This window comes from Culex quinquefasciatus, chromosome 2 (assembly GCF_015732765.1).
Source record: "Culex quinquefasciatus strain JHB chromosome 2, VPISU_Cqui_1.0_pri_paternal, whole genome shotgun sequence".
Taxonomy (NCBI): Eukaryota; Metazoa; Arthropoda; class Insecta; order Diptera; family Culicidae; genus Culex; species Culex quinquefasciatus.
Genome location: NC_051862.1, coordinates 150,009,850 through 150,036,806, shown reverse-complemented (window position 1 = coordinate 150,036,806; position 26,957 = coordinate 150,009,850). Strand labels below are relative to the sequence as shown.

The following is a 26,957-nucleotide window of genomic DNA, read 5'->3' as shown; positions in this document are numbered from 1 at the left end:
TGTATTAGGGTGTTTCAGCCAAACAAAAAAGTTCTCAGAATCAGGCAAACCAAGGTTCCCCTTGTAGAGGGTACCCATAGGGACTCTCATGCCAAATATCAGCCCATTTGGTTGAGAATTGGCCTGTCCCCAGCGGTTTTAAGTTTACATGGAAATTACTATGGGATTTTTGTGCTTTTCGTTCAATCGAACCTACAGGCCAGGGGACAACATGGATTCACTCGGAATAAAGACAGGTGAGTAGGGGATGGTCCAATGAACACATTCCAGAAGGAAAAAGGGTTGTCCGTTCTGTCCCCAAGGTGCGCATTGGATCGACGTCCGGTGTCTCAAAACTACGAATGCCGACGCCAATTGAGCTTTTATTTTCAATGGTTACTACGTAGTTGTGATGTGTTTTGAATGGTAAACATGAAACAAATGTCAGAACGTCTCAATGGAAGCAGAAAGCTTTAGTTTGCGGTCCTGGAACCAGGCTTTCCTGGTGGGAAATCTGGAGGGAAATCTGCCCCTGCATCGCACCCCGACGAACAGAGAGCTTTTAAGCGCTCTTTTGCACCGGAATCGATACGACAAGCTTTCGATCAAGAATGCCGCCTTGGAAATCTCCCGGTTGGCGGAAAGTGCTTTAAAGGTACCACGAAGAAAGATCAATGCCCATTTGCAAGATTTGTACGACACTTGGAGAGGTATAAATTTTAACAATATGGTTTTATCAGAATGGTTTGTTCCAGTTTGCTAAATTAAAGTAATTTTAGGACTTTACAAGCAAAAATCCCGAACCACTTCGAAATCGGAGGAGGATAGAACTCATTTCAGGACGGAACTATCCCTGCCATGTGATTTATCGTGGAATGTATGCATAAATGATATGTTCCTGTTACACTCTTATTTAACTCTTCAATCTGTAGCCAATCGGACAAGAGGAAGCTGCAGTTGGAACGACTGAACAAACGGCTGAAACGTTGGTTAACTGTTTGGATAGTTTAACAGCCTCAGCAGATCGACGACTTGAAGATGATCAGGACCTTGATCAGGGCCATGACCTAGCTGGTGACAACAACAGCAACGAGGACAGTGAAAGTAAAGATAAGGGTTTTCTGGTGGGAAGTCTGGACAGAAACCTGCCTCTTCAACGAACACCAACGAACAGAGAACTTTTAAGCACACTCTTGTTCCGGAATCGACATGATCAGCTGCCTATCAAGAAGGCTGTCTTGGAAATCTCCCGGTTGGTGGCTAACACTTTTAATACGCCACGATGGAAGATCAAGTCCCATTTGACAGAGTTGCACGGCGCTTGGAGAGGTTGTGCGTTTATTTTTTTTTGTGTAATATATACGAAGTTATTTTATCACAAACAGGACTCGTCAAGAATAAAAGCCGAACAAACGCGACATCACAGGATGACAGAAAAAAATTCCTGTTGAAACTATCGTTACCTTGCGATTCATCTTGGAATGTATGTGAATTTGTTTTTCGTTTTAAATCTTTTGTTAATTTCGAAATTCACAGTCTATCGCTGGACAAAACGCAGCAGTTGAATCGCCTGAGAAAACGGCCGAGCATATGAATTCAGATAACTGTTTCGAAAGGTCAACATTCTTGGCAATCCGGCATACTGGTGACGATCAGCGACACGGAAACAATCGCGAACAAAATAACCAAGATCAAGCTGACTGCAACGGAGACAAGGATGATAACGATGTCGATAATTACGAGGATGAAGTAGACAATGACGATGGCGACGGGCAAAACGATGATGATTACAATGAAAAAAGTAATGACGATGACGACGACGAAAATAACGATGACGACGACGAAAATGACGATGACGACGACGAAAATGACGATGACGACGACGAAAATGACGATGACGATAACGGAAATGACAATGATTATGACAACAACGAAGACGATGTAATTGACTACGACGATGACGATGACGATGAATATTACGTTTCTTCGGGATCGAGATCGGTGACAGCCAAGGCAAACAACTCAAGGAAAATTCATTTAACAACTCCGAGAGTGATCGAGGTACTAGAACGTACAGGAATTTCGAACCGGAATGCGGCAATGATTTTTCAAGCGTTGATTCTGGACAAGCATACGAAGAATGATGATGTGGAGGATTACGCGCTGGATCATAATACGATTAGGAGAGCCAGGATGACATACAGACGGGAATTTGCTGCACAGGTAGTCAATTTTAAATTCTCTATTCTCAAATCGATAGACGAAATTAATTTGATTTTCTCTATTAAATCATCTTTAAAACCAGATCAAACGAGAGTTTAAGCCGGATGTCCCTTTAACCGTACATTGGGACGGGAAAATAATCCCAAACAATGTTACTGGGATAAAAGAAGACAGACTGCCGATACTGGTAACCGGCGAAGGCATCACAAAACTCCTGACAGTCCCTGCTTTGCCAAATGGCAAAGCAGTAGTGGAGACAGGAGCTGTCGCTGGCGCTATCAAATCATGGGATCTTGAGGACAAAGTTGTGGCAATGAGTTTTGACACCACCAATACCAATTCTGGGTGCAAAGGTGGTGTCATTACTCTTTTGCCAAAAATGCTGAACAAGGAGCTCCTCCCTCTAGCTTGTCGGCACCACGTCGCTGAACTCACCCTGAAGCACTGCTACGAGCTAAAGGGTGATGTTTCCCAGTCCGACAAGCTAGACAATTTCAAGATCTTTCGAGAAAAGTTCAATTCGAAGCTTGAGTCGTGTGAAGAAATCATCTACAGGAATGTGCTGCACGTACCCGATCTTGCCAAATTAACACAGCCGTGGCGCCAGAGCATGCTGGACTTTTGCTTGAACTGCTTGAATGCGAAACAACCACGCGGAGACTATGTGGAACTGCTGGAACTAGTAATTCTATTTCTGGGTGGTGATACAAAGAAAGGCATCAAATTTCGACGGGCTGGCAGTATTAGCAGGGCACGCTGGATGGCACGTGCAATTTATGTACTCAAAATTTGGATGGTGAATATTGACATCAAAAACATTGACCAAAAGCTGATGGACCACTTTGAGAAATTAGCGTTGTTCATCACGAAGTGCTACGTGAAATATTGGTACAGCCTAAATGATGCGGTAAAGATCCTAATTTATTTAATTATTATTCTTATTATTCTCATTATAATACAAATATTTTCAGATCAAAGCACCGCGGGTTGACTTGGAATTTTGGAGAACCATTTCTTCATTCGATTTTCCAGAATACGCCGAAACTGCAGCCCGATCGTTTGAAAAACATCTATGGTATTTATCACCAAGGTTGATCGCTTTAGCAATGTTTGACGACCTCGTTACGCACGAAGAAAAACGAGAGCTAAAACAAGCTTATTTGAAAGCTGTTGATTCTGACTGTGCCTTGAACAGGAAAAAAATGAAGGTGGACGTGCCGACTCGTGCAACCAAAATTTCTTTGACCGATTCACTGGCATCATTCGTCACTGCTGATACGAAGGATTTTTTCAAAATAATGACTATTTCGACAGACTTTATGTTGAAAAACGTACAAGACTGGGAAGGCGACGAAGGATACATTGTTGGGAAAAAACGGGCTGCATCCCTCCAAGTTACAAATGATGTTGCAGAGAGAGGGGTAAAACTTATTTCGGACTTTAATCAAAAAGCAACACGGGACCCTGCTCAGCAAGAGTATATGCTACAGGTGATAGAAAGTCACAGGCAAAGATACCCTAAAAAATGGTGAGCCGCAACAAGTCCGATCTCGCCAGCCCGTCATCCCGACCGATCTCGCCTGCTCGCCACCCAGCGTGGTCCTGTCCAAGTCAACGTCCAGCAACAAGTCCGATCTCGCCAGCCCGTCATCCCGTCCGATCTCGCCAGCTCGTCATCCCGACCGATCTCGCCAGCTCGTCATCCCGTCCGATCTCTCCTGCTCGCCACCCAGCGTGGTCCTGTCCAAGTCAACGTCCTGCAACAAGTCCGATCTCGCCAGCTCGTCATCCCGACCGATCCCTCCTGCTCGCCACCCAGCGTGGTCCTGTCCAAGTCAACGTCCAGCAACAAGTCCGATCTCGCCAGCCCGTCATCCCGTCCGATCTCGCCAGCTCGTCATCCCGACCGATCTCGCCAGCGCGTCATCGAGCGTGGTCCTGATTCTTCGAAATCGTCATCCGACTTGGTCCTGTCCAGCGCGGCCTCAAATAAAAATTTTCATTTACTTATTGTTGTGTTTCTGTTTTTAATTCACATTACAAATACATAAGAAGATTAACATTTTTTTACATTAACCGTATATTAAAACATTATTTTATTGAATATCATTACTTTTAAAACACAGAATTTAAAAAATAATGTCTTCAAATCAATTTCTTTTCAGTGCATTCAATTTCAACATCAATTTTCATTAAAAAAAAAGAAATTTCAAGCAAGAGAATAACATTTAATTGAAAAATTCTTGGAAAATTCATTGTACATAAGTGCAGTTGGATAGCAATCATTAATTTGGTCAAGGGGGTTGAGGGGTGGTCTTAGAAAATTGATGAACCCACTATGATAAACATGGAAATGTGACTTAAATAGTTAAGAGCAGATTGCTCTCGAATTTTTATAAGGCACAATATTGATGGGAGGCAGTGGTTGTTCGCCTATTGAAGACTTTTGGTCATCCGCTGCCTGATTTTGAAGAGAGAGGGCGGGAAGGCTAGTTGAAGAAAATATTTGCTCTTTGTTATAGTCTAACGGAGCCAGCAAGTATCCTGCATATCGGTCAGTAAAAACTGCTACAACAACCAACACTAGTCTTAAACCGTTGGTAACACTTAATTATTCCAAGCACCCAGATGCAAAAAAACAAAAGCACAATACATCTGCCAGGACTTTTCCACATGAACTCGCTTTTCGATGTAGTTTTCCCACCAGGAAAGCCTGGTTCCAGGACCGCAAACTAAAGCTTTCTGCTTCCATTGAGACGTTCTGACATTTGTTTCATGTTTACCATTCAAAACACATCACAACTACGTAGTAACCATTGAAAATAAAAGCTCAATTGGCGTCGGCATTCGTAGTTTTTGAGACACCGGACGTCGATCCAATGCGCACCTTGGGGACAGAACGGACAACCCTTTTTCCTTCTGGAATGTGTTCATTGGACCATCCCCTACTCACCTGTCTTTATTCCGAGTGAATCCATGTTGTCCCCTGGCCTGTAGGTTCGATTGAACGAAAAGCACAAAAATCCCATAGTAATTTCCATGTAAACTTGAAACCGCTGGGGACAGGCCAATTCTCAACCAAATGGGCTGATATTTGGCATGAGAGTCCCTATGGGTACCCTCTACAAGGGGAACCTCGGTTTGCCTGATTCTGAGAACTTTTTTGTTTGGCTGAAACACCCTATTATGTATGTGAAAAACCACAGAAATACCAAAATATGATTTTCCAAGGGCGCGGGAAAACCTAAAAATAAAACCATGGCAATACCAAGTTTTGGTATTCAAGCAATGTTCAAAAATCCAGAAGACCTCAACTTGGTATTGAAATGGTTTTATTTTGAGGTATTATTTTACCCTTGGAATAACATGGTTTGGTATTGTTGTGCCCTTACACATACAAGATTTTGGTATGATTTCATGGTATTTTACCATCTATTACTGGGCAACCAAGGGCACATTTTGGTCGCTGTTATTTGCCCAAGTAATACCAAAATTTGGTATTCCCGTGTTATTTACCCCTGCTCGGGTTTCGTCACCGGGCGCCAGCACTTTTCGCGATGCATTCCAGAAAGATATTAATGTGACTCGTTTATGGACGTGATGTACACGGGACCATAAATCTCAATTTCGGGGCGCCCTGGTCTTCCCGGGCCACACGAATTCAGTAGAAGCTATTTTTTCGCATTACCCTCGAAATGAGCTCGATCAGTTCCTGTCACAAGGTGTTTGCCAATTTTATTTTTCCGAGAATGTGACAAAAATTACATTGTTAGGTTAGTCAAATAAGAAAGCACTTTAAAAAGTGGCAAAATTTATAGTTTTCTATAAATTATTCATGGCAACTTTCAAAAAGTAGAGCAAACATTATGAAAAGTATCATTGAGCATGCAAATCACCTGGTTGCATCATATATTACATAAGAGGCTTTTCCTTCTCTGATGGAAAACAGAGCCCATCCATAAGAAAAGCAGAAAAAAAAACTTTCCCAATTCGCCACGTCTGACTTACTACATTTTGGCAGGCTTATCTAGTGGCACCACCCCCTAACTTCCTCCCACGCTACCCCAAAAAAAGGATTCAACTCAAGAGTCGCACTGAAACCATAAAAAGAATAATTTTACGGCCCTCATCCAACACCAGCCTGCCAGCCAAAGCAGCCACAGGACGCGGATAAAATGAATTTATGTCCCTCAGTTTGTCTGGTTGTGCTTGGAGCCAGCAATTTTACCAACCCCCCACCACACCTCCAAAAAATGGTTACAAAAACGTAGTGATTTGTGAACCCCACGCCAACCAACCCCTTAAAAATTGGACCAAGTTCCGGACCGAAAAGGATGTAATAATGGGTTCTGTGGTGTGGCTTCCAACATGGATCACTTGGTAAGAGAGGAGAGGGTGAGGAGGCGTTTTTAATTTTCTCTCATTGATTACCGGTTTCGGGTGGGCGTCCGGTTCGATGGTATTGTTATTCATTAAGGGGACTGAAAGGATATTAAACCATCCGCTGGGAACTGGGTCGGGTGTCAATTATTTACGTACAAATTGGGCACGAATGAAAGGTCGAATATTTTGGTCCTTTTGAGTTTCTGTACAAATTAAAAATATTTTTTTTTGGTCAAAAGGAAATACATTTGTCCGGTTCTTAGACGATTTTTTTAATGAAAAAATCATATTTATTATGATTTACAAATTGCAATGTTTTTTGCCATTGAATGGCAGAGGAGTTTTTTCATAAATCTGCTTCTTTCGTTGTCCCGTCAAGCAAAAAAAATAGCTGGCAAAGACTTAAATCTCAACCAATTCGTTCAGTTCAAGAAACAAAAGATTAGTTTTTCAATTTGTAAAAATGTGTAACAAAGCAAAAGTTTTAAAAAATCTAGCTGGCCAAACTGTAGCGATTGTTTTGGTGTGCCTTTTCAAAGTCAAGTTTTACGAAGTTGTCCCGTCACGCTACATTTTCATTTCAGGGGATGCACAGGTACAATATTGATCATTCTACACCCAAACGAAAAATATATCTCAAAATCTGCAACAGTGAATTTGCTGCAGAAAATGTTATATTTTATTACAATTTTTGCAGCAAGCCCATAGATCATTTTTGCCCGCGTGTAAACACGTCAGCGATCTGCAGTTCTCACCAACACATAGAATTCTGGCGCGTCCCCGAGCAACAATCTAGAGAGAACATTATGTTCGCGCTCTGTCCCTCACCATTCATCAAGCGTCCATGGCGCGGTGGTAGCGTGTCGGATCAGCAACCTAGATGTTGATGGTTCAATCCTCGTTCTGTTAAGGTTTTTTTTTCTGCAATACAATCAATCTGCCGTCGGTAATGTCGATAATTGTCGGTAACGGGCAAAAATGTCATACCCCTATATCGCAAAAAATGCATGAGGACAGTTTTCATGCAGATTCTGATATACTTTCATGCTGCCATGCATCAAAATCATGCGACCGCCGGTTGGGTGTACATTACATTTCTTTGTAAAAAAAAATAATTATCTATCCAAATATGTAAAAACATAGGGGGGTTTTGTTCTTTTATTTTGCTACTACAGCCAAAACGCTCAAAACTTGGGATTTTTTTTAAGGAGCCGAAGAATCGGTCAGTTGGGATGAAGAAGATGACGTTAAATTTAAACTTGAACCAACTTAAAGTTGGTGAAAAAATCGTTTCATACAATAAAGTCTTCGTTAACACGTCAGGGTTAACTCGGATCATTTTGCCGTCTGCGACAAAGTTGTTTGTCATAAAATTAAACCAAAAATCTCACACTTGACAATGATCCGACACATTTAACGCCACGTTTTGGTGTATTTTTTTAAATTTTTGCTTATCCCCAAATATTTTTGCGGTTTTTCACCTTAACTTTTAACGATTCGATTCAAAATTGGCACAGTTGCTTATATTTGCAACAGGACAGTGCCATTTATATCCAAATTGTTGTTTCCTGTCAATGATGCCAGATGCACAGATCAGTCTGTGTTTCACAGACATTTTAGCTTGTGGCAGAAATTTTTGAGGGGCACAGACTTTTAAAAATCTTCATTAAATTATTATTTTGCAAAAAAAATATAAACCGAAACTCATTTCATTAGCCTTCAAATGCTTAAAAACTTTTGTCCCTGATCACGAATCTTAGGTCTGATTTCGATATCTCGTGACGGAGGGGCGGTACGCCCCCTTTCATTTTTGAACATGCGAAAAAAGGGATGTTTTTCAATAATTTGCAGCCTGAAACGGTGATGAGATAGAAATTTGGTGTCAAAGGGACTTTCATGTGAAAATGGATGCCCGATTTTATGGCGTACTCAAAATTCCCAAAAATAAAATTTTTAAAAAGTGTTTTTGCGTTTCTCTTTATTTCGTCGTCCGTGTCTGTCGCGGGTGACCATGAACGGCCGTGATTGACAAAAAACAACTTTTTCAAAACTTTTTTTTTTCGTAAAATCGCAATAACTCGTGATGGTTAAAAGCAAACCTCATATGTTTATGTATCATTGTTTTATAATTGTCTGTTCTACAACTTTGAAGAACATTGTTGCACTCTGAAAAATAATCCAAAATTAGAAAAAACACGAAATTTTAAACTGAAAATTGTTGTTCTAAATAAAAAAAATACCCCTCTAGGTTAATGTAAATTCGAAAAGTACATTAAAATTCCCTTAAAATGAAATGTTCCAAAAGAGTTTTTAAAACTTTTTTAGTGTTTTTTTACGTCCGATTCTCCTTTTACGGCTACTTTCACCTTCGTCAGAAAAGCTTCGAATTCGATGGAGAATTCATTGGCTAGTTTCAGATGTAGTGAATAGCATTCGAGAGTTTTGATGCTCAGATATCTACAGACTTTTTGTCTAGAACATACAGACACCGCCTTTGAGTGCGCTGACCACGCGGACGCGCTGTCTTGTTTTTGCATGCTTATTTTCATTTCTTTTGTGTCGCTGTTTGTGTGCTTGGGTGAGTGGTTATTATAACTTATTGGACATCATAAGTGCAGTGCTTCTGGGGACGCGCAGTCCTGTTTTTTCGCGATAATTTTCATCGTAAATGATCGTAAAAATTTATTCCAACTGGCATCGATCGATTTTATGAAGAGTAAAGCGTCATTTATTTACTATTTTTGAAATTTGCTCGCGTTATCTAAATTGAAAATATACTGATAAGTCCAGCCCATAACACTACTGCTCGGCTGGCACGCGTTCAATAATTTTTTTTTTAAATGAACAATTATTTATCTTTCCGCAGCCGGCTACCTAAGATTTAAAATTTTCAACCGATAAACAAAATGCTCATGGTCACATCACTGCTACTCGTGAATCCTGACCTCATACCCATCTACTAACCCCCTCAAAACTCATCTGATACTTTGTCGGAGATGCAGTCGATTGGGCGGTCTCTATCACTCAAGTATCGGACTAACATTCCCATCCACTTCCCCGTGACTCTACCACACGGAGAAAAAAGAGTTCCCAAAATCGTGAACAAGCGTTCATGAAAATAGGAACCACGAACAAAGTGTTCAAATCTCATGGTACGATTTCGAAAAACGTACCATGGAATTTGAACACTTTGTTCGTGGTTCCCATTTTCATGAACGCTTGTTCACGATTTTAGGAATTCTTTTTTCTCCGTGCACTGGTGGTGGCCGGCGCCGGTATTGATCAGCATGATAGGGGCCTTTGAGAAGTTGCGAAGCGAGGAAAGTTAGCTCCCACTTATCTTCCACGGCTCGTGGATGTAACTTCTGGAGGTCCTGGTCAATAACGGAGTAGCAACTGCGGGTGGGCACCTATGCTTATGCTTATGCTTTAGAACATACAGACACCGCCTTTGATGAAAATGGCATCACTCTACACGGCTTTTTCGTGGCGATCGGACCCGGCCATTTGAGATTATGTTGAAAATCACTCTTTTTTGAAGTCGTCTAAATAGCTTTTTTATCATAACTTTTAAACGACTAAATGAAACTGTACAATTTTCAATACCAAGCTGTAGGACCTGAAAGTGAACCGGACCACACACGCAAAGAAATTTGTTCAGAATTTGATTCTGAGTCGATAATTATTAATGAAGGTGGGTCTTGGAGGTCAAATTAAAAAGTTCCTTTTCCGAGTGATTTTATATCCTTTCCTCAGTGAGGAAAAAGGTTTCATTTTTTTAATTAGGCACCTTGACCTTGGCCAGGGCCAAGTGACTTTAAATTAAATTTGTAACATCCTGATTTTGAAACTTAAAAACATTTTTCTAAAAGAAATAACAAAAAACTAAAAGGAATAACAAAAAACGATTTTTTAACACTTGTAGTACCAACGGGGTCAAAACTTACGCGAAGCACCAAGGGGGTCAAAAAAGTTGGAAATGCAACTTCATCCGGCTGTATCCGGCGAAACTCAACCGATTTGGATTACTCTGGTTGCATTCGATCCGGAAGGATGTCAATAATCACCTACAACAAGGTAGATCCAAAACAGATGCGTCTACCTTAAGTTATAATAAAAAGGCATTTCCAACTTTTTTTTCCAAGGGTTGTATGTATCTAATCTAATAATCTTTAAACTTTAAAAAAAATACTCAGTGCGAATTAAGATTCGTAAACATTTTAAACTACAATAATGAGTTCCAAAAAGCTCAAGAATCGATCTTGTATTTGCAGTTTCAGGCAATGTAAAAAAATCATATTTATTACTTTTCTTTATAAATTATTGACACTATTAACATAGTTAACAAAAAACTCCCGGATCCCGGGAATTCCCACGAAATTGAAAAATTCAACTCTCGATTCCCGGGAAATTGAAAATCTCGAGTATCGTCACCCTCTAGTTGTATGAGCCGGTGAAGTTGCATTTCCAACTTTTTTGACCTCGTTAGGGCTACAAGCACCCATGCCAGATATACAGATAAATCTGTATTATACAGATTTTTCGATCCCAAAAAACACAAAAATCTGTATATACAGATTTTTTTAAAAAGATTAAATTAAAACATTTCAACAATCTAGTAATTGAATTATGCTTCAATATAATTAAAAAGCTTAAATCTGCTGTTAAAAATTCAAAAAAAATCTTTGGCTTCGAATATGACAGGATACAGATAAAATACAGATTTATTTTCAAGAAAATACAGATCTCCCATAAAATATTCTGGCATCGTTGGCTACAAGTTGATTTTTAGTTGATTTTTTTTCGAAATTATTTTTCTACAGTTTTTTTTAAGAGGTTCATAGATCAAAGTCATGGTCGCAGTGGTCTTAACCCAACAAAAAAATAAATAAGAGGTGTTATAGACATAGGAAATCCCATAGCTTATAGGACGTTTTTCACAAAAAAAGTTGTAGAAATAATTGAAAATGGAAAGGGCCGCACCCTTTTCTATCTTTGTCAATATTTGCTGCCATTCTAAATCGATTTGATGAAAATCTAAAGTGAGATCAAAACGCCTTTAAACGACTTGTTTAGCCAGCCAGCAGAGCACTTTTGAACCTGCTGGTTATAGTGTCAATACTATCTAAAATAAACACAGACTCCACACAATAACCCCCCCTAACCACACAAACGCCACCACAATCAGTTCGTTCCTTATCTAATTCTGGTCCTGCTCTCTTGACTAGCATACGTAATGCTGAGGACACACCCCACCCTGCTTTCCCAAATATGACGTTCCAGCACCACCACAACCGACCAGGTACAGATAAAAGTCGTGCGAACGAAAGCACGTGCTCACCAAGAGGGGAAAGCGTTGGGGTGGGGGTGGTTAAGGGTGGCTTCAGTATATATATTATTACTGCATCACTCATGCAATCCACCTACGCGGGCGCGCACCACACACCAAGGAAACACACAAAAAGGTGGGACTGGTTGGGTGGGGGAGCACGTTTCGTTTGTTTTCGTCAGAAGCAAAATATTGTTTTTCTCCTGAGAGGGGACCACCCTAATGCAGTGCACACACACACCTCCGAGCAAGTGAGCGTCGTCGCAGTCGGTTGTGGGGGTTGGTATAATTCCCATGAATTGGCATAAGTATGTGGGTGTGCTGGCGAAACTAACCGCACAACAAGGAGAAACATGCAGCGTCCGAAAACCTTGCAGTCAGCTGGGAATATCGTACGACATGGCGTTTGTTTTTGCACCGGGGAAATGGCCCACGTTTGGTTTGGGTGTGCTCTTCCCGAGACTAGAATTTGCAATTATGCCATTTTATAAAACAATGGTATTTATTTTAGTCACTTACAAATACTTATTGAGATATCAAAACACAATCAAGTGATTATACTTGGTAATCGAGATAATCTTGCTGGAGAAGATTTCAACGCACAACGACAGCCAAAAAAGTTAACCTTTGTTATTTTGCCAGAACTTGTGCATATTTCATGGGCAGAACTATAACATTGGTTTTTCCCAACACTAGGTTTATGCTCTACTATGTTACCTCAACCCTTCCAGCATAGCACCTTATCCTAAACCAAAACCCAGCTGCTGAACTACATGTTTGTAAACGAATTTTTGGTTATGCTGTGAGCGTACACGCCGTACGGACGCGAAGGATTATGCGATTTTCTGGAAAAGTTAGTGCTAGTGGCTGTAAGGGTGCCTCACCTTAAGCTCGCCACATGCCGCGCCGAATCCTTAATTAAAACACTAAGTATTTATTAGTTCGCTCTTACTTCAACGCCAAAATAGCTCTCACACGGTGGAAATACAGATTAATGGCTTTGCTCGTAGACGAAAATGGCCCGCCAACAGTTTGCCCCTAAAATTAGTCTGGAATGGGATGTTTTATTATTTATTAACAGAGGTTATCTATAAGTTTGAAGATGTTGCACTGTTTCTTTCCATTATATAATGTTCCTTACAGTTCATTTTGATTACGTTATTAATTATCCATATTTGTTCAATGATCGAAACAATATTTAACAACATTTTAATTGAATATTGTGTCTTTCTTTTGTTTCATTTCCTTTTTAATTTAGGCTCAGTCGGCAGTCAGCCATCACGGGGCCAAGGTTTGTATAGTTTTTTTGTTTGTTATTTAAATTTCCCTGTTCAATTTCTTGCTTTCGTATCTTGTATCTCTTTTTACCTATGTTATCGTTCAGATTACTTAGCTTGCTAAAGTATATACGCAATAACCTGAAATAAAGTGCTTAAATTTTGACAATAATCAAAACACAAAAATAAGCTATATTTACTGTTTATCGTTGACTCGATCAGTTCATTGTGACCATGCTTTCTTGTTACATATGCAAATCAGGAATAAATTTGGATGCATCACACTTTGCCTTCATAGATCCACCACAAAACTCGATTTAAAATTTGAGATGTGCAACTAAAACAATAAAGCTCCGTGCAGTGTTGCTTCTCCTCATACAAGTTGTAATAACTATAGTTTCATCTGATGCAGATTGCTTTAGTTGCATGCCCCCCTACTGTTTACATGTTCTGCTGATACTTTTGACCCCTGGAATCTAACCAAAAATAACGCAATATTTAGGTTTAATGATTTTTCACGCTCAAAATGGCAAAACAAAAATATCAGAAAAAATCCCGGAAAGTGAAAACTGTTAAAATAACTCTGGAATTGTTATGTTAAAATTGAGAAATTCTCTGAGATTTGGGTCATTCGATTTTTTATGTATTTTTTAATCCGGCTAAAACTTTTTTCGTGCCTTCGGTATGCCCAAAAAAGCCATCTTGCATAATTAGTTTGTCCATATAATTTTCCATACAAATTTGACAGCTGTCCATACAAAAATGATTTGTGAAAATTCAAAAATCTGTATCTTTTGAAGGAATTTTTTGATCGATTTGGTGTCTTCGGCAAAGTTGTAGGTATGGATGTGGACTACACTGAAAAAAATTATACACGGTAAAAAATTTTTTGGTGATTTTTAATTTCACTTTTTGTCACTAAAACTTGATTTGCAAAAACATACTATTTTTTTTAATAAGTTTTAGAGGACATCAAATTCCAACTTTTCAGAAATCTCCACAATGGGCAAAAAATCTTTGACCAAGTTATGATTTTTTGAATCAATACTGAGTTTTTCAAAAAATCGAAATGTTGGTCGCAATTTTTTTTAATTAAATTTTTCGATGTAAAATTGAATTTGCAATCAAAAAGTATTTCAGTGAAATTTTGATAAATTGCACCAATTTTTGAAAATATTTTTTTCGAAAGATCGGAAAATGTTTCATGTTTTAACGTTGTTAATCGGACCATTATTTGCTGAGATATCGATATTAGAAAATGGTGGGTTGTTTGGGTGAGACTTAGAAAACATTAATTTTCTTGTTTTTAAACCTTTGCATGGCAATATCTCAGCAACTAACAGTCGTATCAACAAAGTTCTGAGAAGGTAAAATATAGAGAGTTTTCTCAACTTATCAAAAATATTTTTTTCAAAAGTGTGTAAACACGGGCACTAATAAAAAAAATGAAAAAATGCGACTATTTTCAAAAAAGTTATCTAAAATGGCTATAACTTGAAAACGGTGTTCTTATCAAAATTTCACCTCAGTACTTTTTAATTTCAAATTCGATTTTACATCGAAAAATGAAAAAAATGCGACATTATTAATTTAGATTGTTGCGACATATTAATTTAGATTGTTTGAAAAAAATCAGTATTGATTCAAAAATTCAAAGATTTTTTCCCTTCCTAGAAATTTTTAAAAAGTTGACATTTGATGTCCCATAAAACATATGAGCAATTCTCTACCAAAACCGGAAATGGATTTTATTTGTATTTTTTTATTAGGCTAAAACTTTATGGGGGCCTTCCCTATGACCAAATAAACTATTTTGTGAGATTAGTTCATCCGTACAAGTCTCCATACAATTTTGGCTGCTGTCCATACAAAAATGGTATGTACATATTCAAAAAGCTGTAACTTTTGAGCGAATTTTCTGGTCAATTTGGTGTCTTCGGCAAAGTCGAATCGAAGTTTCATACGAAAACAAATTTGACATTATTTTTTAATGCATTATTTTTTTTTTTTTTGAAAATCTCAAAAAATTTGCTATAAAATTGTCTAAGAGACATTGAAGATTGGACCTCGAGTTGTTGAAATAGAGCCGCTTTAAGAAAAAGAAACACGAAAATTGAAGTTTTCTTAATCTCACCAAAACAACTCACCATTTGCTAGTGACCATATCTCAGCAAATAATGGTCCGATTTTCAATTTTAATGCAGGAAAAATTCGTAAAATTTTACGATTTTTTCGAAAAAAACATTTTGAAATTTTTTAAATCAAGACTAGCATATTAAGTGGGCGTAATATTCAATGTTTGGCCCTTTTAAAATGCTAGATTTAAAAAAAATCATAATATTTTTTTCGAAAAGATCGGAAAATTTCACGAATGTTTCAGGCATTAACATTGATAATTGGACCATTAGTTGCTGAGATATCGTCATTAGAAAATGATGGGTTATTTTGGTGAGATTAAGAAAACTTAAATTTTCGTGTTTCTTTTTCTTAAAGCGGCTCTATCTCAGCAACCCGAGGTTCAATCTTCAATGTCTCTTAAACAATTTTATAGCAAATTTTCTGAACTTCTAAAAAAAATATTTTTAGAAATGGTCACTTATGGTCACTATTTTTAAAAATTAAAAAACTGCAAATATTTCGCTAAAATCAAACTTTCGGTGGCTATATCTTGAAAACGGAGCCCTTTATGAAAAAATCTGTGACGTACTTTTCGATTGCAAATTTAATTTTGCATTTAAAAATAATGTCAAACTTGTTTTTGCATGGAACTTCGATTTTTTCCAAAAATCACTATTTTTTCAAAAATTTATAACTCGGGCGCAGATTTTTTGACCATGTTTCTCTATGGCTCAAAAGTTGCAGATTTTTGTCCCCTAAAACATATCAAAAAATCACGAAAATCAAAAAATACGTATTTTGGGAAATTGAGTTTTAGTGAAAAAAAAGTTGATAAAAAAAATCTGCAATTTTTTTTCCATGTACCTATTTTTTCTCAAAAGTCCTTAGCAATACCTACAACTTTGCCGAAGACACCAAATTGATCAGAAAATTCACTCAAAAGTTAAAGCTGTTTGAATATTAACGTTCCATTTTTTTATGGACAGCAGCCAAAATTGTATGGAGACTTGTATGGGTGAACCAATAACGCAAAATAGCTTATTTGGTCATAGGGAAGGCCCCACAAAGTTTAAGTCAAATAAAAAAAATACAAAAAATGGTTGAAATCGGCCGATTTCGTAGAGAGTTGCTCATATCAGAAAAAATAGTGTTTTTTTACAAATCAAGTTTGAGTGACAAAAAGTTAAATTTAAAATTACCAAAAAAAATCAACCGTCTATAATTTTTTTCTATGTTGTCCTTATCCATACCTACAACATTGCCCAAGACAACAAATCGATCAAAAAATGTCTTCAAAAGAAACAGATTTTTTATTTTCAGTTATCATTTTTGTATGGACAGCTGTCAAATTTGTATGGAAAATTATATGGATAAACTAATGATGCAGAACGGCTTCTTTGGGCATACCGAAGGCACCAAAAAAGCTTCAGCCGGATTAAAAAATACCGATTTCGTAGAGAATTAAAAAAATCTCATGTAGAAAATATCAAAATTTAAAATTTCAGAAAACTTTTTAAATCCACACAAAAGACAATTTCCAATCCCTCCTGAAAGTTTCATTAAGATTACCATGCACAAAGCGCCCTGTCATATTTTCACAGCGTTTTTCGCAAAACACCTAGTTGATTTACGAGTGCCACGATATCTCGAGATGGGATGAACCAAATTGGCGGAAATTTTAGATAAAGATTTGTAAGACGTATGCCTTTGTACATGATTTAGCTCGATTTTGAAATTTTGCTTGCTAAAAAAAGACAATAATCTAAGAAGAAGATTTCTTACATGAAAAACATAAAAAAGCTTTTATTTTATTTTAATCTTTTTTATAATAAACTTTTTGAAAATCAGCCTTCGTCATGCACACGAAACCAGTTTGTTTATTTAATAACCTAAAACAGATTTATAAAACAGTTCAACTGTGTACAACCTCTCACATTTTTGTCGATTTACATGTATGTAACCCCTTAAACATGAACAGTTGTGTAAATATATTTTTTTCAGTAATGTCAATGAGGTTTTGTTTTAAAAACAAAAAAACGAGGTGCAGTTTGAAGTTCCTAAAATCATTTTTGAATTAGTCAGAGGCGACGCGTGGCCAAAATGTATACCTGTTCAAACAATCTTTTTTGTAATTTTCAAGTTTTTTAGCTCAATCATATTTAAAAAATATCTTTTATACATAATAAGAAAAATTGATGATGAGCAATATTGTTGTGTGAACTGTTGATCACATGATTTTTATTGAAATAGTAACTCTTTCAAATTACAGCAATTATTATTGTTCAAGAAGTGTAAAATTGAAATGCTTTTTACATTGTAGTTTTCTATAATTAGCTTGTTTTGTAAATAAAAAACTAAATCAAAACTTGAGGCGTAATCCAACCACAATTTTTTCCCTGGAGTTTTCTTCAGAATGACTTCTCTTATGTTCCATTGGATTAGATAAGAGCAAAAAAAATCATTATTCTCAATTCTCACTAAGCAAACATACCGGACGTTGACCATTCCAAAACAATTAGGCCATAAACATTGTATTTTACGTTTCTCTTCAAATTTTTCCTAAAAAACTAGAGGGAAAAAATTAATATCGATGAAAATTATGAAAATCTACAAAAAATAAAATAAAAAACATAACTTTATAAAATTTTCCCAAAAAAATTTAAACGGTCAAAACTCAAGAATTCAAACCAAGTACACATTATTACGACAGTTTTATTTTGATTTTTGTTTTTGGACAAACAACATGTAAAAGAAATTATTGTATGCTTGGTAGGTTAAAGATTTTGTTCTATTTTCTTCCAAATTATTTTGCAAATCTGTCAATGAACGTGCTTGCTCACTTTTAACTGAGCTATTTATTACTTTATTTCAGTTGAAAACGCTTTTTGGAAGCAACATGCCGTTTTACTATTTATAACAATTAAAAAAGTTTTACAAAAATATTTGAGCCAACACGCCAAATTGTCTTAGAATCATGGAACAGCCAAGCGCTTTTGTATCCATAAAGCTCTCAATGAAATTCTAACGCGCACTGAAAATTCTCCCAAGCAGCCGCCAACCTGTTCGTATTTTTCCATGCACGAGTTCCCATATAACACATCCAAAAATACACAGAAAGACCCCCCTATTTGTACACGCTGGACGGTATGAATGTGGTAGTTCAGGGTGTGCATGAAAACTTTTGCACAATCGACATAAAAGCGCGCGAGCCGAGACGCGAACAGGGAGAGAGCAAAGTTCAAAGAGAGAGAGAAAATTCCAGATTTTGCTCTCTCCCTGCTCGTGTCTCGGCTCGCGCGCTTTTATGTCGATTGTGCAAAAGTTTTCATGCACACCCTGAACTACCACATTCATACCGTCCAGCGTGTACAAATAGGGGGGTCTTTCTGTGTATTTTTGGATGCGTTGTATGGGAACTCGTGCATGGAGAAATACGAACAGGTTGGCGGCTGCTTGGGAGAATTTTCATTGACGCTCTATGATACGAATGCGCTTGGCTATTTCATGGTTCCAAGAAGAGTTGGCGTATTCGTTCAATTATTTTGATGAACATATTTTAATTCTTTCTTCAGAAAGAAATCAAAATGATCACCTGTCCTATGAACAGGTTGAACAGGTGGACACGACGCCTCTGGAATTAGTAAACAAAAGTACTCTTGCGATTTCTGATAAAATGCATAATTTTCAAGTTAGAGCAATTTTCACGCTGAAATTTCTGAACATTTTCCTTTTTTTAGTAGTGTCCATCCTTGTCCATCTCTGAAAAATATATTTCCAAAGGCTGAACTGAAAAATCTCTACAATTTTCTTTATTGGACATTGTTAATGGAAAACTAGGATGGAAAATGGCACAAGTGACACGTGCACACATCAATAAAGAAGCATTGTTTTATTTCCCCATGATGTAAAAGTAATCCCCGGCTCCCCAACGCTTTGTTCTTTTTTTACCCTGCAAAACTTCTGCCTGACAGCTTTCACCTGGACCAATTTCAAAGAATGACATTGAAAACTAGCCTAACAAAACCTTGAAAGCTTCCCCCTCCCACCGCACGTGTCTTCCAATCCTTTGGCTGTAAATCGTCACAAAAGCTGCACATGCATCGATGCTGCTCCATCACCGTCATCATCGATGTCGGTGTGCATTGTTTCGAGAAAGTTACTCTTTTCCGGAGCTCTCCCTCTTTGGCAGCACCCGGTGAGTGCACGGTGGTTGAATTTTAGGGGAAATTTGGTACTTTACACCCACAGTAGAAGGCCGAGAATTAGAATGAACTCTATTCAGTTCGGAGCATTTGACCTTCACTGCATGACCGAGTCAAAGGTCGAGGGATCGATTCCCGTTATGGCATCTTTGGTTTTTATGGTTAAACTCTTTTGGCAATTATTCTTCGAATAAACTGCAGCTTGGATGGTCTTCTTTCTCATTTGAATGCTGCGGGTGTTGTTTCAATATTGAAAAGTGTTTCATTTTGCACATTTTTCGAATAAATCATCACAAGGATTCCTCCACCGAGTACTGCACAGGGTGCTGGTACAAGAACTTCCGTAAAAAAGGGCCACAATACCCATTCTCCGAGGACGACAACGCCAAGTGCACTCTTTTTTTGTGTATATTTGCTCTCGTTGTGATGCAAAGCATTCGTCAAGTATCACTACTGCTGAAAGAAGGGATGAAGATGAGCTCACTTATCCTCTAGTGGATATTCTGCAAATTTTGTGGCTTAGTTCATGGCATGGCATTTCTCTTGTCATCTGCCTCTGTAGGTTCAGCATCAATCCGTTTTTCGGACGGGTCGGAAAATGTCCCACATACCACAACAGAGACACACTTTAGGGAAAATCACTGGAATGAAGAGCATTCGCCGCATAAAAATTCTAATCATGGTTTCAATATCGCGTCGCGCTCGTCGCACTGCTGGCTCAAAACGATTTTCCACCACCCGTACACCCACCGTCCGGAAGTTGTTTGGTCCCCAATTATTTCAACCTGTGGAGCAGCAGCACATTTCCGATGCTGTCGATTTGAAGGTTTTGCACGGTGATTTTTTTTTGGTTTCCCGCCATCGCGTGTCTTCTATCTGAATGGCGAACGGTTTGCCGCTGTGTTGCGTTCTGTGCGTGTTGTTTGTTTTTAAGACAATTTAGTGGGGGAACGTGGTTGGCGATAGATATTAGATGATTATCTGAGTATATTGGACTACACTTGGGAATTAATTGAATAACCGAAATGCTTAATATAAAAATCTAAATTTCACAAAACGTTGTTTTCTATGCTGTGACTAACGTCATGATTCAAATTCCAGGACGCTTCGAAACCCGGACACTTTATCTTGTTTTATCAATTATTTGGATATAAGTTCGCATTATGAGTGTCAAAACTGTGTTATACATCAACTTTCATTTAAAGTTTGTTTGAACGCTGTAGTTGCCAAAACAATTAAATAAAATAAAATTATAAGTTTATCAAAAATGCGAAACATTTCACTTGAAATATTTCATAGGCGTTCAAAGCACCGGGAGGGCAAAGCAGTAATTAATGGTTTCGATTTCCTTAAATTCTAGCAAATTTTTATATAAACTATCGATTGTTTTGATGTTAACAGCTTATTTGAGACCTGAAGAATGCCATTCACTTACATTTCTGTCCAAATTTGTGCGATTCATAAACAAAATCGAGTGTCCGGAATTCGAAGCAAAAGTGTCCGGATTTCGAATCAGCTTTTATCAGTGTTCGGGATTCGAAGCACAACCAGTCATTTAATTTTAAAATTTTAATTTTATTTTAAATTTCTAAAATATTTCTACATTTCCAACTTATTACATGATTTTTTGCCAGCTATAACAAAAATGTTATGCTACTAATTGTCCGGATTTCGAATCATGACGTTATTTTGTGCCCAATGGGCATTTGGGTTAAATTCACTGCGACCACCTGAGAAGGCCATCTTTTGTGATGTACCCTGGTTACTGTCCATACTACAAATTACTCGTATCCATGGGATCGGAAGACGAGGGGCTATTTTGCAGACATGATTTATCCCAAATCGGCGCAATGCAGTCGATGAACTGTATGACCTTCTTGGGATGGGTGTGGCGATCCAAAGAACCGCAACCTTCGAGACACTGCAGAGTAAGCTCCGCAAAAGCAGAGTAAATGTGCCGAGCTTTCTAGCTCAGTTGAGCATGAGCATGAGCATGAGCATGGTTGACTGACAATGAGCTGCTACTCCGTTATTGACAGATCAGCTGAAGTTAAACAATGAATCAAAAATGATCAGTGGGAGCCAACCATCCGTTCACTGTTTAACCTCTGAAGATCCCTACTTTATTAGTCAATACCGGCGCCCTCCCAAAAAGCCTGCAGTTCAACGAAAGGGAGGAATGTTAGTCCGATAGTTGAAGTTGCAGACTCATCAAGCACATAGTTTTTCGCTATATACTTGTTGATACCGCATTAGACCGTTGAATTCACAGCATCTCCTTCAAGCATCACGTGATTAATTTTTTTTTGGTTAGTAGGATAAGGTATTGGCTTTTCGATGCCTCCCGAGCTACGACGCTATGGGGAGGACTTTCATAACAGACCCGTCGGCGAGCCTTCCGAGCAACGATGCTATGGGAAGGTCTTTCTGGTTAACACAAATCACTCACAATTATCTCACTCCACTATTAATTAATCCAAAATGTCAGTGCGTCTTTCGATCATTATATAGAAATGGCTTTTTCACAGCAAAAAAATAAAACCTTATTCGAAAAATTTAAGCACAATCCACCCGACGCCGTGCCTTCCGATCAACGATGATATAGGAAGGGCTTTGAAAATCACAAAACAATTAATTAAGTTTACAAAAGCACAAAAAAACACCAATTACTCAACGAAAAAGACAAAAATAATTCAGTAAGGCAAGCGCGTGGCCTCACCGCCCGCAATCGACTGAAGCACTAAACACAATTAACACCCAGTTACTTTGGAACACAATTAATACGACAAACTCAACCGGCGGCGTGCCCTCCGATCAACGATGATAAAGGAAGGACTGATATTATTATTACTAGCAAGAAACACACACAATTCACGACAAAAGGCACACAAAAAAAATCACTTTTCACTGCGAATATTTTTTACGACCACGCACTCCCTTTACAAATTATGTACTAACCACATACGAACAGCGACACAAAAGCACACCAAAAAATTAACCTTAATAATCACGACTTTGCGTCCCTACTTCCAGCGCACCAATCTGTGACGAGCTTTCTAGCTCAGTTAAACAAAAACGACAGAGGTTGTTAGGCCACATGCCGATTTTGTGCAGGTGATATCTAGCAGGACAATGTCCTGTTAGAAGCCCTGCGAGTTTCTTGGAAATTGAAGGACTTGGAGTGATAAAAGTTTTAGCTTATCTCAATCCACGCATCTCGCCCCAGATTGAAGCGATTTATGATTGTCCCCAATTAATTATTTCTTGCATCACGGCACTTTTTGAGATTGCTGTGACTTTAAAATTAAGCTTATGGACACAGTAAACTGGGTGAGCAAAGGTTTTATACAGCGATTCCTCACGAAAACAGCACGATTCGAATAAAAATGCAGATATTTTGTTTGGGCATTATGATGACCAATGCCGTGTTAGGATGATCAAAAACTAAATCAATCCACCTATGTGATTTGATCGGTCTGGACACAAATTTCATTTTCATCCAGAAACCACGAGAATGCTTTAAGAGGGGGGGGGGGGGTCCCTTACGGATGTGCGACAAAAGGTCGAAAGACATAAGGTCGAATGGACAAAAGGTGGAAAGACATAAGGTCGAATGGACAAAACGTCGAAAGGGCAAAAAGTCGAAGGTGAAAAAATGAAACAAATAATTATAATTATAAACTTCTTAAAAATTCTTGGAAAAAATATTTTCTTGTATTCAAATTTGATTTTTTAATTGTGAATTTATCCTTGGTTTATTGGTTTAGTAACGATTTCCAACCTGTTTCCAAACCTTGTTTTGAAAATAGCTCTTTCAAATATGAGCAGATCCTCAAAAAAAAATATTTTTTAAGTTTTTATTTTTTAAAACAACCAATTCTTTATTGGCAAACTATTTTTGTGAGTTTTTCCATTCTTTCAAACATGAGCTGTTCTTCCAAAAAAAAGTTCGTATAAAAAAATCGATCGTATTTATTTATATTTTTTAAGATATCCCTCTTAACCTAACTAACTTTCAAAAAGTCTCCAACAATCCGGGGGCAAGTTTTTATTCAAAAGACCTCTAAATTTTTAAGAATATAGAAGTAAAATTAAAGAAAAACTTTCAAATCACCTTTCCATAGCTGCTTTCCAATAATTGTGTATCACATCAAAAGGTTCGTTTTGTAAACTTTTTTTTTTTTAATTCGACCTTTTGTCCTTTCGACGATTAGTCCATTCGACCTTTTGTCCACTTTCGGCCTTTTGTCCATTTGACCTTATGTCTTTCGACCTTTTGTCATGTTTTTTTTATTTTTACTTAAGATCCGGAATTAAAAAGTACACAAATATCGCTGAAGTGGTTATTACTCGAGACAGATCTTCATGTTCCGGTCACTAATCTAACATCCGGATAAATACAAAAACACATTTTTATACATAACTTTTAAGCTACTAATCGGAACTTTATGAAAATTAATTAGTATACAAGACAGCTAAAAAATTAGATTTTTGCGAAAATCGGTAAATATGACCAATTTGTGGACCATCCTAACACGGCATCGGTCAACCAAAAGGCCAACCAAAAAATAATGAGTCTAAATATTTCGCGTTAAGAAAATTTAAACAATTTTTATTCAATTATTTGACATGATATATTCAAATAACTAATACCTAAATGATCGTTGAAGATTGAATATGTCTGTCTCAATTCTGGATTTATGTTTTGATCTTATTTTTAATTACCGTGGTTTCTGGGCACATGGTTGGTCAAGAATAACTTGTTGCTGAAGATTCTTTTCCTTTTTGCCTTTCTTACTAAAGAAAGGTATAGGTTTTACTTTAAGCCAGGACGTCATTTCCAGCTTCGTAAATATGTCGATTCAGCATGAATTTTAAACCAAAAAATCGCTAAAAAATCACACTGCATCGATTTTCGACGCTCTATCGATTCACCTTGATAGAACTCGTCTATCTCGAACCCTCGAATTTTGAGAAAATAAATTCCGTGGAGGTCGAGTGATGTTCGTATGTGGTAAAATTTTGCAAAATTTTGTGTCGCGCCGTTCTCAGCTCCCATAAATCCGATTTCGATTCTCCAAAATGCAGATGAAAGCTAGTGTGCTGAACCTGGGCGAGTTGCCGCGCAAATTTCGAATTATCCATCTGTTTTCGGATGCGGCCAGACTTTTCCAGAAAATACACAGTTTCCAAATGAAAACAAGGTCCAATTTTTTCATTTTCATATCTTTTATTTATCTCAAAAATTGCATTTTTCGAGCTCTACAACCTCCCAAATTTTCATCCAGATTCATAATATGGTTCTGGAGTTAGAGCCGTTTGATTGACCTACCATAAGAAACAAAATCCCTAAAAAAAGGTAAAAGCCCACCTGGTGACCTTCGCCAACATTTTTCATTTCTGATTTTATTCGAAATTTCTTGCTACATTCATAGTACAGACCATGAGTGAGCATCTGAAACAAATTTGACATCGATCGGCAATCCCGATCAATTTTTAGAACGATTTACTTTTTGCCTTTCTTACTAAAGAAAGGTATAGGTTTTACTTTAAGCCAGGACGTCATTTCCAGCTTCGTAAATATGTCGATTCAGCATGAATTTTAAACCGAAAAATCGCTAAAAAAATTACACTGCATCGATTTTCGTCGCCTCGTCGCCAAGTTGTCAAGTTGAGCTTCGAATACTGGCGCGAGAATGCTGGCGCATATGTTTCGGCTCGACTTATACTCGTTCGTAGTAGCTTGTCTACCGATGTTTCCTTCAACATGTAAGATATCGTAGCTTTTCGGTTTTTTTTGCTCTGTCCGTTTTTACATAACTGTCCAATGTTAATGCAAAAACTTTTTTGACATAGGACATTCATCCGGGTACAATCAATTTGTTTCCCGTGTGCTCCTAAAATCGCCTTTAAGTAGGCTTCATTTGTCGTGTCGTTTTATTAAACAGAGTTCATTGGATTCCAATAGGAGCTTTCGAAGCTTCTAAGCTTTATATCGTTTTCAAAGTTTTCAATGCTCGCGACGCCAATGGCTATCTACCTAAGGTATTGCGATTGAGTGTGTAGTGGTGCGGTTGTAAAAATATCTATCTCTGACTCTCTCACTTTCGTAGACGCTGAATGGCAAGCTTCCCACTGTGCGGTTAACTCGGTTTTGCTTTGCGCCTGCTTTGTTCGGTTTTGGGCTCGTACCAAAACTAGAAAACCAAAACCGCGGTGTGTGTCGTCACTTGCGCATTGGAAGCTAAGAATTTGTACGATTAAAAATATTCGATAGGTGAAAATTGTGTTTTCAATTTCTTTTAGAAAACACATCATTAATAATACCTTGCTTTCATCATAAGATTTTTTGTATCAAGTCGATGTTGTGAATTGAGAGAAGTTATATTCTTTAGTAAGAAAGGCTCTATCTCACCCCTGGTGGGATTAAATCGGGTTTTTATGCAACTCAACTAAAGTTAGGAGCAAAGAAAGCAAGAACCCACAACAAATGATTGAATTGCCGAAGATGAATTTAAGTGATGTTTACAGCAAAATAGGTTTGATACTTTTTTTTTGTAAAATATTTGATGTATTGTTTTTGTTATGAACTCAATCTTGGAACAGCAAATATTTTTTCAGGTTATTGAAATTATATTCGAAATACATTCTGAACCTTGAGTTACATTTTTCTTGCATTTTAACTTTATGTATTTGTTGCAATGTCTACAACTTTTCGGGGTCATTGCCTATGACCAAATAAGCCATTTTGTGTCGTTGGTTCCCTCATACAAGTCTTTATACAATTTAAAGACAGGTGCATTCGGTAAAGTTTTAGGAATTGATGAAGTCTAATAAAAAATGGTATCCAGAAAAAAGATAAATGGAATAAAATGAATTTCCGAAAAAAATCAATTTTCAAAAATACAATTTTGATTTTTTTAACTTTTTTGTTATGGTTTAAGAGACAACTTTTGAGCTATAGAAAAGCATGGACAAAAATTAGCGACTAGTTATACATTTTCGAAAGAAAATAGTTTTTTTTTTGGAATCATTTTCTGGACTTGTTGTAACTTTTCTTGAAGTATGTTTTTAATGTAAAATTTAATATGCAATCGAAAATTACTTAGCAGACTTTTTAATAATGAGCACATTTTTCAGGATATAGCTGTTAAGAGTTTAATTTTGACTGTAAAATTACAGATTTATTTATTTTTTAATAGTGTCCTTGATTGTCCGTTCCTGAAAAAAATCTTTTCGAAATTTTGAGAAAACTCACTAACAAATATTCGACATCTGGTTGCTGAAATACAGCGAATAAAAGAAAAAGAAATAAGAAAATTGAAGTTTGTTAAGTTTCATCCAAACAGCCTTTTTTATCTGGCAACAATATATGGAAAAAATATTTAACATTATTTAAAATATTTGACATTATATAAAAGCTAATTTAGATTAACAATGTTAAAA

General features: G+C 37.3%; 2 protein-coding genes across 8 annotated transcripts in view; both read left to right on the top strand.

Annotated features, from left to right (window-relative positions):
* The window catches only part of LOC6032945 (protein rolling stone), a 130,698-nt gene that overhangs the window by 45,867 nt on the left and 57,874 nt on the right, over positions 1-26,957 (top strand). For 2 of the 7 annotated variants that reach the window (XM_038252229.1, XM_038252233.1), the window contains one exon: positions 13,173-13,205. The exons of the other annotated variants lie outside the window; for them this stretch is intronic. The gene's annotated coding sequence lies outside the window, so the exon portion shown is untranslated. The remainder of the gene's footprint in view (positions 1-13,172; positions 13,206-26,957) is intronic. 7 annotated transcript variants of the gene reach the window in all.
* Positions 362-1,573, top strand: LOC119766352. Its single transcript, XM_038250842.1, has 3 exons — positions 362-689; positions 759-873; positions 1,516-1,573. The coding sequence occupies exons 1-3, from the start codon at positions 437-439 to the stop codon at positions 1,571-1,573; spliced, it is 426 nt and encodes a 141-aa protein (XP_038106770.1). The 5' UTR covers positions 362-436.

Coding starts and splice junctions, on each gene's coding strand:
- LOC119766352 (XM_038250842.1), top strand. CDS start 437: ATGGAAGCAGAAAGCTTTAGTTTGCGGTCCTGGAACCAGGCTTTCCTG. Junction 690..758: donor TTTGTACGACACTTGGAGAG/GTATAAATTTTA, acceptor AAGTAATTTTAG/GACTTTACAAGCAAAAATCC. Junction 874..1,515: donor AATGTATGCATAAATGATAT/GTTCCTGTTACA, acceptor CGAAATTCACAG/TCTATCGCTGGACAAAACGC.